The sequence below is a fragment of the Salmo salar genome, chromosome 23 (genome assembly GCF_965601325.2).
Source record: "Salmo salar chromosome 23, fSalSal1, whole genome shotgun sequence".
NCBI lineage: Eukaryota > Metazoa > Chordata > Actinopteri > Salmoniformes > Salmonidae > Salmo > Salmo salar.
Window position 1 is genome coordinate 21098674 of NC_138313.1, and position 17295 is coordinate 21115968.

General features: G+C 43.2%; 2 protein-coding genes across 3 annotated transcripts in view; one reads left to right on the forward strand and one right to left on the reverse strand.

Moving 5' to 3' along the window:
* Nucleotides 1–12887, reverse strand: part of cracd (capping protein inhibiting regulator of actin dynamics) — a 29674-nt gene extending 16787 nt beyond the window's left edge. The window contains exon 1 of one of the 2 annotated variants that reach the window (XM_045706506.2): nt 12735–12887. The gene's annotated coding sequence lies outside the window, so the exon portion shown is untranslated. Of the gene's footprint in view, nt 1–383; nt 560–12734 lie in introns of those variants that run through there. The other variant, XM_045706505.2, reaches the window with a different exon arrangement.
* Nucleotides 12888–13758: 871 nt separating this feature from the next.
* On the forward strand, nt 13759–17246 carry chst14 (carbohydrate (N-acetylgalactosamine 4-0) sulfotransferase 14). The gene is made up of 2 exons (XM_014169019.3): nt 13759–14206; nt 16033–17246. The coding sequence occupies exons 1-2, from the start codon at nt 13913–13915 to the stop codon at nt 16858–16860; spliced, it is 1122 nt and encodes a 373-aa protein (XP_014024494.1). The 5' UTR covers nt 13759–13912; the 3' UTR covers nt 16861–17246.
* The last annotated feature ends 49 nt before the right edge of the window (nt 17247–17295 follow it).

Genomic DNA, 17295 nt, shown 5'->3' on the forward strand with positions numbered 1-17295 from the left:
TGCTCAAGAGAATTTCCTGTTTATCAGAGTATAAAATGCGGTTCCCCGAGTGCCGAAGCTTATCTCTGGAAATGTCAATGTCAGTGTGTAAAGGACACGTTACAGTGTACATCTCATTTCTTCTCTCTACAAATTCATTAGAGATTCGCACCCTGAGTCCTAACCTCATAATGCACTTAAGGACAAGAAAGTCTCATGGACAAGGAAGCTTGTTGTTCATTTATCTACAAGGCGGTTGCTTACTGCTACTATAACAACATAATGATTACATTACAATATCCTTTTGCTGGTATTGGCCATGTGAATTATAGACCCATATCCAGGCTTGAAATATTGATTCAGTAAATTACCTTTGTCCAAAACATAAATCATAGTGTACCTACCTACTACACAACCACGGACGATGCAAACCCCTCCACTGGCTCACACTGATAGGGCATAATTTCAGTTGGTCATGATTGAGTCATGGCAACAGAGCAGTTTTCAATGCCACAGTGTTGAACTGAAGATAAGACGAGGACCTTTGATTCCAATCTTTATCGCCTTCTTAGCTTTCCTTGCCAGTCAGATATAAACTTTAAGCCATATAATCTAAACATTCCCACATCAGGGGTGGTTAGGGGGTGTGTTTTCCTGGATTAGTGCATGTGTTCCTCTGTGTGTCTGTATGAGGAAAAGCTGAAGAACATACGCACATCCAGGTACCTTTTTTTGTAGGTGCTGGAGTTATGGGTGAATTCATGAAAAATAACAAGGAAAATGCTGCTGTTCATGCTCCCAGGTGATTTTATTGTTACAATGTTTCGACCCTTAGGTATTCATGAGTAGCCATGTGTCTGTACGAGCAGCTATGTGTGTATCTATGTCAGTGTGTGTGTAACTATACTAGAATAGTAAACTTTTTGTTGTTGTTGGCATACTGGGTACATGTTGTTAGTCCCCACAAGATGAAATGCTATTTCTAGGGGGTTTAGGGTTAAGGTTACAATTAGTGTTAGAATTAGGTTTAGGGTTAGGAGCTAAGGTTAGTTTTTGGGTTAGAGTTTGGAGCTAGGGTTAGGTTTAGGGTTAAGGTTTTCGGATTAAGGTTAGGGGTTAAAATCCTCCCTGGATTTTGTGTTAAAAGCTCTACAACAAATATTTCTTAGTGTCCAACAAGCTTTCTCTGCCCTTAACCTTGTTCTGAACACCTCCAAAACAAAGGTTGTGTGGTTTGGTAAGAAGAATGCCCCTCTCCCCACAGGTGTGATTACTACCTCTAGAGCTTGAGGTAGTCACCTCATACAAGTACTTGGGAGTATGGCTAGACGGTACACTGTCCTTCTCTCAGCACATATCAAAGCTGCAGGCTAAAGTTAAATCTAGACTTTGTTTCTTCTACCGTAATCGCTCCTTTTTCAACCCAGCTGCCAAACTAACCCTGATTCAGATGACCATCCTACCCATGCTAGATTACGGAGACGTAATTTATAGATCGGCAGGTAAGGGTGCTCTTGAGCGGCTATATGTTCTTTACCATTCGGCCATCAGATTTGCCACCAATGCTCATTATAGGACACTGCACTCTATACTCGTCTGTAAACTGGTCATCTCTGTATACCTGTCGCAAGACCCACTGGTTGATGCTTATTCATAAAACCCTCTTAGGCCTCACTCCCGTCTATCTGAGATATCGACTGCAGATCTCATCCTCTACATACAACACCCGTTCTGCCAGTCACATTCTGTTAAGGGTCCCCAAAGCACACACATCCCTGCGCTCCTCTTTTCAGTTCGCTGCAGCTAGCGACTGGAACGAGCTGCAACAAACACTCAAACTGGACAGTTTTATCTCAATATCTTCATTCAAAGACTCAATGATGGACACTCTTACTGACAGTTGTGGCTGCTTTGCGTGATGTATTGTTGACTTTAACTTCTTGCCCTTTGTGCTGTTGCCTGTGGCCAATAATGTTTGTACCTTGTTTTGTGCTGCTGCCATGCTGTGCTGCTGCCATGTTGTGTTGCTACCATGTTGTTGTCATGTTGTGTTGCTGCCATGCTGTGTTGTCATGTGTTGTTGCCATGCTATGTTGTTGTCTTAGGTCTCTCTTTATGTAATGTTGTGTTGTCTCTCTTGTTGTGATGTGTGTTTTGTCCTATGTTTTTATTTAATACATTTTATCTGTAATCCCAGCCCCTGCCCCCGCAGGAGGCCTTTTGGTAGGCCGTCATTGTAAGTAAGAATTAGTTCTTAACTGACTTGCCTAGTTTAAATAAAGGTTAAATAAATAGGGGAAATAGGATTTTGAATGGGACTGAATTGTGTCCCCCCACAAGGTTAGTTATACAAGACTGTGTGTGTGTGTGTGTGTGTGTGTGTGTGTGTGTGTGTGTGTGTGTGTGTGTGTGTGTGTGTGTGTGTGTGTGTGTGTGTGTGTGTGTGTGTGTGTGTGTGTGTGTGTGTGTGTGTGTGTGTGTGTGTGTGTGTGTGTGTTAGTGTGTTAGTGGGAGGTCCTGTGATGAACTGAAGTGGGTTTGAGTTACCAGGCTACTCTACACCACTGTGAAGACAAACACTTTCTGGGCTTTCTGAGTATCCCTTTCAGGGCTATAAGTAGCAACCAGTGTGGGATTTCACTCAGCGTGTGTTGCTGCACAGGGGCATTGTGCGAAATGATACAGTAAACTCCATATCGTCATCTCTGGCAGCTGTGTGAGTTTGAGTAGTGTGTCGTGCTAAAAGCATCGGCATCTACATCCATCTATCCTTAGTGATTCAAATACTATATGTTGACTCTTAACTCGTAACCATGTAAATCTTACCGAAATGTCCACCTTTACCAAGACCTCAGCCAAATCATAATCTGTCCTCATATCCAATCCACCACATCGGTGGTATAATTCAATCATAGAATTAGTGTTCCCTTATCCTTTATTAACAATGGTGCAATTTAGAAAAACAAAGGCCTTAATAACAGAACAGTGCACCAACCGTTTACCAACAGGATGTCAACAGTGTGCCAGTCTGTTGAACCAGACTGCTGACTGAGCCAACCCTGAGAGTCTACTGGACTCAGCCTCTGTGTTTTAGCGTGTGTTATTGAGTAAACTGATGAGCTTCTCTAGCCTATTTATCTCTGACGGTCAGACTGTTTCTCACTCCCTCTGTGGAAGTGCTGAGTGTTATTGTACTGTGGCACTGATATCCTATTTCCCCACAGCGTGCTCTGCTCTCCCAGCATCAGGACCTGTCCTGCACTGCTTCTGCTCTGTTTCGCTAGCCGGCCCATACTGCACTCACTGCCTTCGGCGTGCTCACACACTCATGCGTGAAACTGTGAAGGACATGTTTTCTGCAGAGTAGAACACTCAGCAGCACTCCACACGTCTACTCTAGCTAGCCGACACACGGGTTAAGTCTATGAATGGTCCGCACAAAATATATTGTACATAGCAAAGCTATTACTACTAATATTCTGCTCCCAACACATACCGACATTTTGAACAACAGAGCAACATTACATTAGACTGTTTGTGAATGGAGAAAGGAAATGCTTCAAGCCCGAGCATGAAGTGGAGAGATGTGGGCCGTGTATTGATTTACCAAGGCCTGGACCATAGTCAACTAAAACTATCCTATTGATCCATTTTTGTTATTTACCGTAGCTCGTATATCAATAATCTGCCATTTACTGCTCGCTGTCCTGATTCATGTTGTTTTCTTCCCTTTTGTTTTTGTCCTGCCAATTCAATCAATTCAGAATGTATCAGTTCACCATAGTAAATATCAATAGGAGATAAAAGAGCAGCTCTTCAAGCAGAAGCATAGTGCAGAAAACACATAGGGTAAGACAGAGGCCATAGCACATCACACTAAGATAGGCCTATGTACGCTTTTGATATCAGTTACTGTACTACACATCACCACACCGTGCATTTCTTAAAGAGACACTTAAAGAGAGCTCTAAATATAAAGCCAACAAAGGCCTCATTGTATCCTGATGTTATCATTCATTCTAGTCTCAGTCCTGTCTCTTTAAGGCTGTGTCTAAAATCACTCTTGTTTTCCTATTTACCTGGGCTTTCGGATACGGTTACCTCTAAATGAGTTTCACTGGCGTCCGTAGCCATGGTAACGGCACACCTTGTCTGTGGTGAGAGAAAAAGGGAGTGAACATGGGGGTTGTAGTTGTCTTTAGTGTGAGAGTCCCTTGTCAGGAAAGAAAAATAGAAAATGCTGTGGACAGAGCAGCACTCCCTGAGTGAAGGGAGAAACATGAGAGTTCACGCAAAGGGCGCACTTTGAATGGCACACTTATCCCTTGCTCTCCTCTATCTAGTTATGCTCCTCTCTCCCCTCTTTCGGAGGGTCCCTTGGTGACTAGCTTGTTAACGGCAAGGGGAACCGCTCAGAGACCACTGTGCTACACACATTTTGTGTACAAACATCACTCCTGTTATAAAGCCAAACAAACACCTAAGATAGCTGGGGAAAAGTTTTGCAATTATATGACACTAACAACACACCTTTGAAATGACACCTAACGCAACTTTCAAATCAATAGAATCACAACTGAACAAAATCACTGGATACTCACAGTATTATTTCCCTCTGCCTCTCCTCCTCTCCTTGCCTCACTGCAGCTGTGAATAATGTGTTAACCCAGCAGGGAAGCACTTTGTTGCTCCAGACCTGCATTTGATTACACACCCTCCACGTAAGCACAACGTGGACAATACTCGTCACACATGGCTGCAGTGCTCCCTCAGATCAAAACCACATGGTACACCCACCAAGACCACCACCACTTCTAACAGACACCATTTAAGAAACATAATGTGTCGACATGAAAGATGCTGGTGTTATCTTGCATGTTTGGTAAAACACAAACCACCAGAGAATCGTCTCAACACCTCCATCACACACATAGCTTTCTGGCTGCAACACCTCTCATCCAACACCTGTCAGTCTCTAGACACCATCACGTTGTTGAGCCACAGATTTTCAGATGTACAGTGGAAACACATGGTGTGTAAAATTCTAAGCACTTGGGCCAGAAGCCTGGCATGGTGAGACAGTCCTGAGAAAGAGATGGGGAGAAATAGAGACAGACATATAAAGACGGGGGGGGGGGGGGGTAGAGAAAGAGGGAGCGAGAGGGATAGAGACAGAGAGAGCAAGAGGGAGAGAGAGAGAGAGAGGGAGGGATAGACAGAGAGTGTGATCAACAACATGCTGTACTCTCTCTGCTACATGCTTTTCCTCTCTGAGGGTGACAGGGTCTGACAGAGCCTCTCAGAAATGTCTCACCAAGAATGGCTCTTTGTCCTGACTGACTATAGTTAGGGCAGGACAAGGAGCCAGTAATCATGTGTGGAGATGTATAAGAGAGAATGTGTATATTGTGTGTACTGATGTGCGTGAGAGTATGTTATTGGTTGTAAGGGAGTAGTGACTGTGTTAGTGTATGCCGGTATTCATGTAATTGGTGTGGAAGTGTGTATGAGTGTTTGCATACGTGTACAGTATGTGCGTGGGTGTGGATGTACAGTGCCTTCAGAAAGTATTCATACCCCTTGACTTATTCCATATTTTGTTGTGTTACAGCCTGAATTCAAAATGTATTAAATATATATTTTGTTCTCACCCATCTACACACAATACCCATAATGACAATTTGAATACATGTTTTTAGACATTTTGACATTCATTTATTGAAAATGAAATACAGAAATATCTAATTTACATAATGTCTTTCTGGGTAAGTCTCTAAGAGCTTTCCACACCTGAATTATGCAACATTTACCCATTATTCTTTTCAAAATTCTTCAACTCTGTCAAGTTGGTTGTTGATCATTGCTAGACAGCCATATTCAAGTTTTGCCATAGATTTTCAAGTAGATTTAAGTCAAAACTGTAACTCAGTTACATTCACGGTCTTCTTGGTAAACAACTCCAGTGTAGATTTGGCCTTGTGTTTTAGGTTATTGTCCTGCTGAAAGTTGAATTCATCTCCCAGTGTCTGTTGGAAAGCAGACTGAACCAGGTTTTCCCCTAGGATTTTGCCTGTGCTTAGCTCCATTCCGTTTCTCTTTTGTCCTGACAAATTCTCCAGTACTTAGTGATTACAAGCATACCCATAACATGATGCAGCCACCACTATGCTTGGAAATATGGATGGTGGTACTCAGTAATGTGTTGTATTGGATTTGTCCCAAATATAACACTGTGTGCTTTGCCACATTCTTTGCAGTATTACTTTAGTGCCTTGTTGCAAACAGGATACATGTTTTGGAATATTTAAATTCTGTAAAGGCTTCCTTCTTTTCACTGTCATTTAGGTTAGTATTGTGGATAAACTAAAATGTTGCTGACCCATCCTCTGTTTTCTCCTATCACAGCCATTAAACTCTGTAACTGTTTCAAAGTCATTATTAGCCTCATGGTGAAATCCTTGATTTCCTTCCTCTCCAGCAACTAAGTTAGGAAGGACGCTTGTATCTTTGTAGTGACTCAGTGTATTTATTCACCATCCAAAGTGTAATTAATAACTTCACCATGCTCAAACGGATATTCAATGTCTGCTTTTTAAAATGTTATCTACCAATAGGCGCCCTTCTTTGCGAGGCATTGGAAAATCTCTCTGGTCTTTGTGATTGAATCTGTGTTTGAAATTCACTGCTCGACTGAGGGACCTTACAGAGAATTGTATGTGTGGGGTACAGAGATTAGGTAGTCATTCAAAAATCATGTTAAACACTATTATTGCACACAGAGTGAGTCCATGCAACTTATTATGTGGCTTGTTAAGATTTTAAATTTTTTTTACTCCTGAACTTAATTATGCTTGCCATAACAAAGGGGGTTGAATACCTATTGACTCAATACATTTCAGTTTTCATTTTTTATTAATTTGTACAAATTTCAAAAAACATAATTCCACTTTGACATTATGGGATATTTTGTGTAGGCCAGTGACAAAACATTTTAAATTCAGGATGTAGAACAACAAAGTGTGGAAAAAGTCAAGGGGTGTGAATACTTTCTGAAGGCACTGTATATGCCTGGGCATATTTTGGGTGTGTGAGTAGAATAGCTTTAGCTGAGCTGACCATATGAGTGTATGTTGAGCATGTGTCTGCATGGCAGTGTGTGTGTGTGTGTGTGTGTGTGTGTGTGTGTGTGTGTGTGTGTGTGTGTGTGTGTGTGTGTGTGTGTGTGTGTGTGTGTGTGTGTGTGTGTGTGTGTGTGTGTGTGTGTGTGTGTGTGTGCGCCTGTCTGTGATGTGGTAGACAGACTTGAGAGCAGAGCTGCAGATGGGATGAGAGAAGCACGAGGAGCGGCCATGTGCTCTGCAGAAGCAGAGAGAGAGAGAGAGAGAGAGAGAGAGATGCCTTTGACAAGGGTACAGCTGCAACACAGTGTGACAGTGGCATAGCATCACAATGCTGTGTTGCAGTGGAGCTGCTGTGTAGCCACTGAAGAGCTCAACATCGCTCCACTGTGACACAGCCCTGTGCAATGGCTTCATAGCACAGCTCATTGTCATAAGCACAGTGGGACAGCTAACAGCTAACTGCCATAGCTCAATGGCATAGCTCAGTGCCATGATAAATAGCGCAATGGGTTGGCTAAAGTGTCGTAGCTCGACAGCGTAAACAGCTTGTTGTCGAAGCGGACAGACGAGGTGGAACTGTGCAACCCTTTACCTATTTTAGCGGCACAACTTGACAGGGCTGCGCACCACTGCAGAAAAACCTTAGGGAACATCGATCTGCCCTTCTGCACAATGTTTTACCCAGACCAGCGGCGTTGCTGCTGCTGCTTCCTCTCTCTGCGGCTTTGGGAGAAACAAAGGGAAATAAAATACAAACAGAAAGATAAACAGCAGCTTTGGGGTTGTTATTAAAAATATAGGATGGCGATCAGGTATGAAATGGAGGGCAACTAAGGTATTTGAAGTTATGGATGAGGATGAGGGTTGGAGCCAAATTCCCTTACTTTAGCAGATACCTGTAGCCTCAAGGCAAGTTTTTAATTGGATTACAAATGTCCCTTATAATGAGGAAGCAAACCTAGTAAGTAGTACTACATAGCAAGGCGGGCGTGGGGGACAAAGACATAGAATCCATAGATTCAGGTCAGGCCCTCTAGTTGGTTACAGAATATGGGTTGTTATTGACTAGAGTGCCAATAACGTCAGCAGTGCCTTACAACAGGGTTGTTATTGTCACATATACCCCTCTCTTTGTCTCACTCTCTCTTCTCTCCATCCTCCGATGAAAAATAGCAGAAGTTTAGCAACCGCAGGTTCCCATGGCAACAGAGTCTTAGCAAATCAGAACCGAAGGAGACGCCAAAGGGATCTACCACCACAAGAGGCTTGTCCCTCCTCACTCCAGGGAAGACTCAACGATCACTGCTTCGCTAACGCATACGAGCTGACATCACAATGAGATCGACAGGAATCTGATGGCCCGATGATGTTCCCTGTCGCCATACTGCAAGTTTTACCATGCGCAAGAGTATATCATCTATAAAACCGAGAGCAACAACATCAGCCATAATATGACAGCAGGAGTTGGAGTGAAAAAGAGGAAGATAGAAGGGATCAAACAGAAGATGGACTAAATTGAAGTCTAGACGTGAACAGTAGCAGAAGACAGAGGAGAAAAGGTTGGATGGTGAGACAGAGCGTGAGATACACAAAGCAGCAGTCACATGACCAACAGGGTTACACTTACCCTACTGACCACTAGTGAGGTAATCCTGTGCCATGCAATAACAAAAAAACTAAATAAATTGGCCTTTTTCCCCCTCACACTGGCCATCTCACAATGGCACAGTGATGTGAGGCCGGCACTTCATGTGCAAACTGTTTTTAATGTTACCTACTGAAGCATATTTGCATCCTATGAACTTGGAGAATACAGTATAGCGTTATTCATTTACCAGGAAGAAATGTAAAATGCTGTTCCATTCAAATATGATTTAATGTTTTTGGGTGTTGAGCATTACACTAATTGCGTCAAGAGCAAGCTAACAGTAATTATATCATTCTACCATTGCGCTCCAGTACTACACATACAGTACATGTACTTTACAATTGACACAATGGATGTTTAAAGAGAAATAGCGTTCGTTACTGTGTAAGAATGCAGTCTTACCTTGCTGCTATTGTGTCTGTGTGCGGAGATACTGTATCTCTATGCGAGTGTTGTGTGTGCGCGTGGCCGTTCAACCTGCCTGCTGTCACTGTGGAACTAGGGCATTACCTGGAGTCAGGTGTCACTGCGCAGATGCAGTGAGGGCTTGAGTGTGTTTGTGTGTGTACCCCTTGCATGTGACAGTGTGTTTTTGTTTCCAAATGTTAAGATTGCAAGTGCACGCAGTGGCTATTTGTTGTGATTGTCGGCACATGGCATCTGCAGTATGTTTGCATGCATATAGAACTTTCTGTGGGACTGTGTGTAGACACGTTCATGTTTAAGTGGCTAGGTGGTGTCTCTCTGAGGGAAGGGCGTCTGGAAGGGGTGGTCTGTCGGCCTGTGATAGGAGAGACGCCGGGTGTCCTGCTGTGTCAGTTGCTGCGAGCCTAAGGAGGCACAAAGTGATACTTTGTTTCCTAGCCTGATCTGCCAGTGCAGGAGGAGAACAGAGTGGCATTTTGTCATTTCAGCTGGCTGACGCACACAAAGCCGATCACTGTGAATGAACTGCAAATGTGCGTGTGTAACTGTGTATATGTGCCTATTATTGTACATGTGTTACAGTGGGTCCCGTGTTATAGCAGTCTCTCAGAGCACTGCCCCAATGTCAGGAGAACCATCTTGCAGTCTTGAGGAATGCATAGTCTTTGTGGACTCCTTCATAGAGTAGTCTGGTGGAATCATGATGTTGTCAGAGGGTTCTAACAGTCACAAGATCAATTGTATCGGATTAAAAAAATCTGAGAGGGTTAGAAACCATTAGGTCTAAAGAGATATCATTGGATGATCATAAAATGATGAGGCTTTATTGGACTGAAATCCAAATGTTATATTAGGGTAAAGCTATACAAGTTTTATTGAGAAATACGTTGTATTGTAATCTGAGATAATGTACAGTAATCGCATCAGATAAAAAAAATTATTGTATTTGGCTAGCAGACTACTAGCCATCACTATTTCAAAGTTAGAAGGGTCTCCTCCAGCAGCATAATGGGGTGTCGCGTTACAGCCTAATAGGGCTGTATGAGTCACCTATAAAGCCCCTCAGAGCATTGGCAGTATTATCACACTGCAGTCTCATAAGGATATGGTAATGATGGGGCTTTACCAGCCTGGAGGCTGTATAACAGCAGTATAACACATCAAAGACTCACTGCTCTCTGACTGGCTTTATTAATAGAAACTCCCACAAAACACACACACATACACACAGGGGAAATGTGAGGAGAAATAAGTCTAAATCATTTAACATTATACGAGCAGGGAGATTTATAGGCCAAGATCAACAGCCTGCGGCGATGACTCTCAGTCATACAGTAGCAGCCATTGCTTGTAAATCATAAAATGTGGCGTTTCATTTGAATGCAAATGTGTATTGATCGGAATGAAATTCCTCCAGTATGACTGGCCTGTTAGATGATGCTTTATGAAAAACTGGTCCAATTCTTATTCAGGAATGTCATGTCCTGATGGATTGAACTATGTGGTGCTACAGGAATTGTGCAGTGTTTGAATAGTGTGATTGGATCGGATGCTGTGGTAAGAGGCTCATGGATAAAACTAGAGTGAAAATGGACTAAAATCTATTACAGGAATGGCTCAGATCCATTTATGGAAGAGGAAGCCAGTACTGAATGCAGACAAAAACAACCCTTCATAGAGTAGTTTGTCGACAACGCTGGGAAAACAGGATGCATATCCATTCATTCATTCCTAGAATTCCCTCGAGGAAGCTTTCTGTGACTGCTATTTTAGCTTGAACCAAATCTGTGAAAACGCACTATCATACTGTACTTACAGACCAGAGGGCCAAATGACAATTTGCACAGACCTGGGAAGGAATCAAGTGATGTAATTACATTGTGTGACACAGAGACATGTCCTCATCCTCCCAATAAGATGCTGTTTGAGCACATTTCCATTTGTCATTTCTTACAGAATATCAACAATACTTTTTGTTACATGTAATCCCTCTCACCATAGATTACAGGGAGTACAAACTGTTTATATGGCAAAGCCAAACGTATAAACAAACAACATACCAATACTGTATGGTTTTGACAATGGATTTGATTTCTGTCTATAACAGGAGACGACTTGACTAAGCCACTGTATCTGAGAAACCACAAACACTTGTCAAAAGCGGAGGACCTTACACCTTGGCAAGGTACCAAATACCAATGCAGTATTTTATGTTCTTTCCAAAAAATAAAAAATGTATCCCCTGCCCCATGAATTATTGACAGTGAAAGTGACGCTTGGGAAAATTGTTTCTCTAGTTCCCACTGCAAAGGGTACAGTACAGACTACAGGGCTACAAAATGCAGCAACTCATTTTGATGACTCCAAACATTCAGTGCTACAGTAGGGGAGGAGCATCCATCTGTCTATGTGCCCACTTATCACCTACCCAACCAGATACATCCATAGACTTTGAGCAGGGATATCATTATTTTTGCCAAACCACTTTGGTCTCATTTAAGACATGGAAGTAGGCACTCAGAGCTCATTTAGGGTTAGATGTATGAGCTATGAGATATGTAACCCTCTCAGAGGCCTATTGTCAACAATGATCCCCATCTGGGAGACAAACAAGACTGGGCAGTTTTTAAAAAAAGTCTACACATCAAGGCATGGGGGTTTACTTGATCTTCTTATTGCTCATTCTGCAATGAGTAAGCTAATGAGATACTCGAAAGAAGCCAACCATTACTGATATGTAGACAACTCAGCATCAGCCAACTGTATCTTTACTACAGATAAGAAACCTGAATGTCAATTCCTGGCTAAATTCACGGACTAAAATCGAAGGAAAAATGCTACATATAACGGTAAATGCTGCATTGAAGAACGAGGCCAAAATCATTGGCTGAAACACCACAGATCCGATGTTACAACGTTTGAGACAATGATTTCTGTTCTATACATTCCATCTAATATATGGAGACAAGGATCTAAACAATAGTGCGTGAAATGCATAATGGCATCTCTCTCGGGTCCATGGCAAAATAAGAGATGTCACAGGTAGGCCCTACGTCATGGAAGGGATGCAGGGATGGACCCAAGAGAGCGTGGGGGGTCGGCAACATAGTAAAGATTTTCACTATAACGGAGGCGCTGCATTCTTGGTTATATATACATTGCTATAAGAAGGCGCACGTAAGCATGATATGGAGCACAAAGCGTCTATCTTTTATGTAATATGTTATCACAAATATGCCTACTGTATATTGAGACAGTAGCCAACAAACGAAAGCTGTAGGGTGAACATCCAATTGATGCAATCATTGAAAATATGATCATGAAAATGACAAATAGCCAATTATCGCCGCAATTCGAGCCACGGAAAATATGTTCACGCATTTATAATTAAATAAAACAACATTGTCCATTTCCAGCGCACAAACACATCTTTAAACGATGGAGCAATCGTCAGCAGGTCAATGAAAATGAGAGGCTGTGACAAGGTCAGCAGCCTATTGAAAATAAAGACACCATTTATGACAAAGAAATATGCCAGAATAAAGAACAAGCTCCACCACCTTATAAGTGATCTTGTTTCCCCGCAAATCGGCCTTGAAGTTGCCGGCGGCGCCTTGTATCTCCAATCGAACAGCTCTTCGACCCTCTTTGTGTTGCTGATGCTGCGGGTGCTCGCGACAGACACGCACGCATGGCCAAGCGTACAGACGGCTCTGATGAGAAATAGAGTCCCGCACAGTTGCACGCACGTGAGGGTGTGGCTGGCGGAGGCTGCGCTTGGCACAAAAATCACCCAACGTCCACAAGCGATCGCCTTCCTCTAGGCTACGATGCCACTCTCCTGTTGGTTAAAAATCTAGACCTATATAGAATATGTTCACACACTAGCGTTGGCTATTGATCGAGTATAAATAATATCTGGATAGGCATAGTATGTGTCTTTGATTTGATTCGGAGTGGAGGTGCTTGTTTGTCATTGACAGTCTTCACGGTCTGTCACAGTGAAGTGGCCTATCACATTATGTCTGAAAATGACTAGTATATTAGTATAGAAAACCTCACTTCAATAAGCCGCAGTGCAATGGATCTCAAATATTAGGCAAAAATTTGATGTGACGAATATGCGCTCTCTCTCTGTATTTATATATGGGGGACATACGTGACACCGTTATTGTTCGCTGGCTGTGGGGCAAGACTGACATGACTGACTTCTTTGTGCATCTTGAGCCAGCCCTTGCAAAAGGACCAATGAGTGGGTGCTTCCACAATTCATGAAGCATAAAGGCCTCCATAGTTGGAGACTATTCCGATGATTTAGCACCATCCTAAAAAATAAGCCTAAAATAATAAAATAATACAAGTAAAATAATACAACAATATTACTTCTTTATCAGATCAATGTGCAAAACTGCTGTTGGAAAGACAGACATTCATAATGCAGTCATAAACTGAAAACAGCTGGTTGCAATTGTAGGTAGGCTGGTCTTCCAGTAGGAGTCGGCATAGGATTCGTAAAGTTCTTCCCCGATCCCCCCAAACCCAGCGGGACAAAATATACTCCACAACTACAGCTCCCACAATCCCCTCTGACGCGTTCTTCTTTTTACAGGAACAGGAGTATTTTTGGTAGTAGCAGCCTACTGAGAATACGATATTATGTGTACGTGGTAGTTCACACACTTTTTTCTCCTCATAAAAACAACATATCACATATCCAACGGACATCATTCAGAGATCGATGATGCCTCCGCGAAACCAAGATTTCGGACTGAAAAAGTCTGGAGGGGCCAGGAGCGGGTCCGTGATAAACTTCAGAAAAACTTTGAACTCCGGCTCTTTACGCCGCAGCTCTGCTGTCTTGCCATCGGTGCTGACGTTCGCCGTGATCGTGGCGTCCGGGGGCCTTCTGCTCATGATAGAGAAAGGAATGCTGAATAGTATGGAGACACCACCACCTCGGGGATACAGCAAGAGGTCAGGCTACCTCAGACAAGCCCGAAATCTTGATCCAGCTGTGGACGCAGAATCCCAGGTAAACTGAAGCCACGGTCTGTAGATTCCCAGTAGCCCACCACTTGATTTGGCTGGATATGTTTTGGAAGAATATGACTTTAAAATACCTTAGGCCGACAAATGTATTCATAACCAAATAACTAAAGGACTTATTACTCCATTAATGTTTTTGTTGTCACAGGATACTTTGTGTAAACAAATAATGTAGGCTATAACTTCAAAGTCATTTTATTTATATAAAAGTACATGATGCCATCTCGTCATGAAATGTTAGGCCTTGCTTGAGCACTACAGATATTTAATAGAAATCAAGTGCCGTTTGCACATGAACATTTCATGGGATGCATTTTCTACATTTACATTTTCATAGTGGTCTACTCTAATGGAATACATATCATAACATGTTGTGTAGGTATTAGATTGACACGAGTGATATTGTATTATTATCTTATAAGTCTTACATAAACTCAGCAAAAAAAAAGAAACATCCAAAATCAAAAGTAACAGTCAGTATCTGGTGTGGCCACCAGCTGCATTAAGTACTGTAGTGCGCCTCATGGACTGCACCAGATTTAGCCTGTTCTTGCTGTGAGATGTAACCGCACTCTTCCACCAAGGCACCTGCAAGTTCCCAGACATTTCTGGGGGGGAATGGCCCTAGCCCTCACCCTCCGATCCAACAGGTCCCAGATGTGCTCAATGGGATTGAGATCCGGGCTCTTCGCTGGCCATGGCAGAACACTGACATTCCTGTCTTACAGGAAATCACACACAGAACGAGCAGTATGGCTGGAGGCATTGTCATGCTGAAGGGTCATGTCAGGATGAGCCTGCAGGAAGGGTACCACATGAGGGAGGAGGATGTCTTCCCTGTAACACACAGCGTTGAGATTGCCTGCAATGACAACAAGCTCAGTCCGGTGATGCTGTAACAAACCGCCCCAGACCATGACGGACCCTCCACCTCCAAATCGATCCCGCTCCTGAGTACAGGCCTCGGTGTAACCCTCATTCCTTCGACGATAAACGCGAATCTGACCATCACCCCTGGTGAGACAAAACCGCGACTCATCAGAGAAGAGCACTTTTTGCCAGTCCTGTCTGGTCCAGCGACGGTGGGTTTGTGCCCATAGGCAACGTTGTTGCCGGTGATGTCTGGTGTGGACCTTCCTTACAACAGGCCTACAAGCCCTCAGTCCAGCCTCTCTCAGCCTATTGTGGACAGTCTGAGCACTGATGGAGGGATTGTGCGTTCCTGGTGTAACTCAGACAGTTGTTGTTGCCATCCTGTACCTGTCCCACAGCTGTGATGTTCGTATGTACCGATCCTGTGCAGGTGTTGTTACACGTGCTCTGCCACTGCGAGGACGATCAGCTGTCCGTCCTGTCTCCCTGTAGTGCTGTCTTAGGCGTCTCACAGTATGGACATTGCAATTTATTGCCCTGGCCACATCTGCAGTCCTCATGCCTCTTTGCAGCATGCCTAAGGCACGTTCACACAGATGAGCAGGGACCCTGGGCATCTTTCTTTTTGTGTTTTTCAGAGTCAGTAGAAAGGCCTCTTTAGTGTCCTAAGTTTTCATAACTGTGACCGTAATTGCCTATCGTCTGTAAGCTGTTAGTGTCTTAATGACCGTTTCACAGGTGCATGTTCATTAATTGTTTATGGTTCACTGAACAAGCATGGGAAACAGTGTTTAAACCCTTTACAATGAAGATCTGTGAAGTTATTTGAATTTTTACAAATTATCTTTGAAAGACAGGGTCCTGAAAAAGGGCCAAAACTTTTTTTTGCTGAGTTTAGTTTTAATGTATTTTTTTACATCTCCTCCAAACCCCATTCAGATTCTCCAGGAGATCCGTAACCGCACCATCCGGACCATGTGTGGTCAGAAGAACATGCCTCACAGTGTGTGGTCCCTGAGCCCCCTGCAGAAGAAAACCCTGCTGCAGCACATCCTGGTGAATGACGAGCACCGCTTCCTCTACTGCTACGTCCCCAAGGTGGCCTGCTCCAACTGGAAGAGGGTTCTGAAGGTCCTGAGTGGGGCTCTAGAGAACGTGGACGTCAACATCAAGATGAACCACAAGAGTGACCTGCTCTTCCTGTCCTCCCTGAAGCCTGAGGAGATCCGCTACAGGCTGAAACACTACTTCAAGTTCATGTTTGTCAGGGAACCTATGGAGCGCCTTCTCTCCGCTTACAGGAACAAGTTTGGGGAGATCAAGGCCTACCAGGAGAAGTACGGTGCCGAGATCATCAGGCGCTACAGAAAGGGCCATGCCAAGGATACAGCAGTGGCTGGGGATGATGTGACTTTTGCTGAGTTTGTGCGCTATCTGCTGGATGAGGATGTGGACCGCATGAATGAGCACTGGATGCCCATCTACAACCTGTGTCAGCCATGTGCCGTGTCCTATGACTTCATTGGCTCCTATGAGCATCTGGAGAGTGATGCGGACTATGTGCTACAGCGTATTAGTGCACCTCCACACGTCCACTTCCCTGAGCGACAGACGTGGTACAAGCCTGTCACCAAGGAGACGCTGCACTATTACCTATGCAGTCTGTCTCAGAAGCTTCTCAGGGAACTCCTGCCAAAGTATATTCTAGACTTTTCCCTGTTTACTTACCCCCTCCCCAACACAACCACTGAGTACTGCAGACATTAACTGCAAGATGGTATTTTATACTTGGAAATTAATATTTTTCTACAGCATCTTGTTACACGTTTGCCTTTTTTTTTTTATTCTGAGGGAACAAGCAGTATTTTGATAGGTTAGTTTTTACATTAGTTGTTACAGCATTGGGAAATATGAATTATGTGTTTGAGTATATGCATAAAACCACTAAAACTCAAAAGGAATTGTATTTTAGAAGGAAAGAGGATATGTTGCTGAATCAAATCAATTAAGAAATTAAACTGTTACCGTCCAATTGCTCTAATTACTGTGCACTCCATCTGGGCTTCAACCAAACATTGACCCAACAAAGTATTAAAGCCCCAGTAACACATTTGTATGTTTATTTTGGAAATAAATTTTCCTCTACACTTTTATGGGAATCTCTTATGGGTAATTTAAAGGCTGTTGTGTTGTCTCTGATTT